This window comes from Penaeus monodon, chromosome 19, assembly GCF_015228065.2.
Source record: "Penaeus monodon isolate SGIC_2016 chromosome 19, NSTDA_Pmon_1, whole genome shotgun sequence".
NCBI lineage: Eukaryota > Metazoa > Arthropoda > Malacostraca > Decapoda > Penaeidae > Penaeus > Penaeus monodon.
Window position 1 is genome coordinate 47,462,720 of NC_051404.1, and position 471 is coordinate 47,463,190.

The following is a 471-nucleotide window of genomic DNA, read 5'->3' on the forward strand; positions in this document are numbered from 1 at the left end:
GGTACTGGATAGATATTCGGGGCAAGACATGAATAGTAACATGAATAGTTAAAGACAGTAGAGATATGGCAAGTTAAATTTTGAAAGTAGATTCGCGTTGATATGAACATCACTTCCGCAGGAGACCGTTTGGTGCAGGAGGGAATCGCGGAGGCTAGGAGGCGGCAGAGGGAGGGGGAGGAGGCCGTCCTTCTCTTGGATCAACTCCTGCAGGATAACGTGGACGAAGAAAACGTCGCTAGGCTGCTAACCGATATGTTCCTCGCAGCTGCTGATACGGTAAGCCGCTCTCCTCGTTTTACGGTAAGCGCAATACATGTTTATTTTTAGCAAGACGTAAGGCTTTCATAAACAATTCTACATAAGAAAAATCCAGACTTTCCTCTTTTCAACAGTATATTTTTCAAAACGGCCTATTTGCGTTTTCATACTTTATTCTCTTATATATTACCGAGATATCACACAGTATAT

At 42.9% G+C, this 471-nt stretch overlaps 1 protein-coding gene across 1 annotated transcript in view; it reads left to right on the forward strand.

Annotated features, from left to right (window-relative positions):
* Nucleotides 1-471, forward strand: part of LOC119585270 (cytochrome P450 315a1, mitochondrial-like) — a gene marked incomplete in the record, with an annotated part of 14,558 nt that overhangs the window by 7,281 nt on the left and 6,806 nt on the right. Inside the window, 1 exon segment of the mRNA XM_037933945.1 lies at nucleotides 122-279. Coding sequence (XP_037789873.1) covers nucleotides 122-279 — 158 coding nt within the window.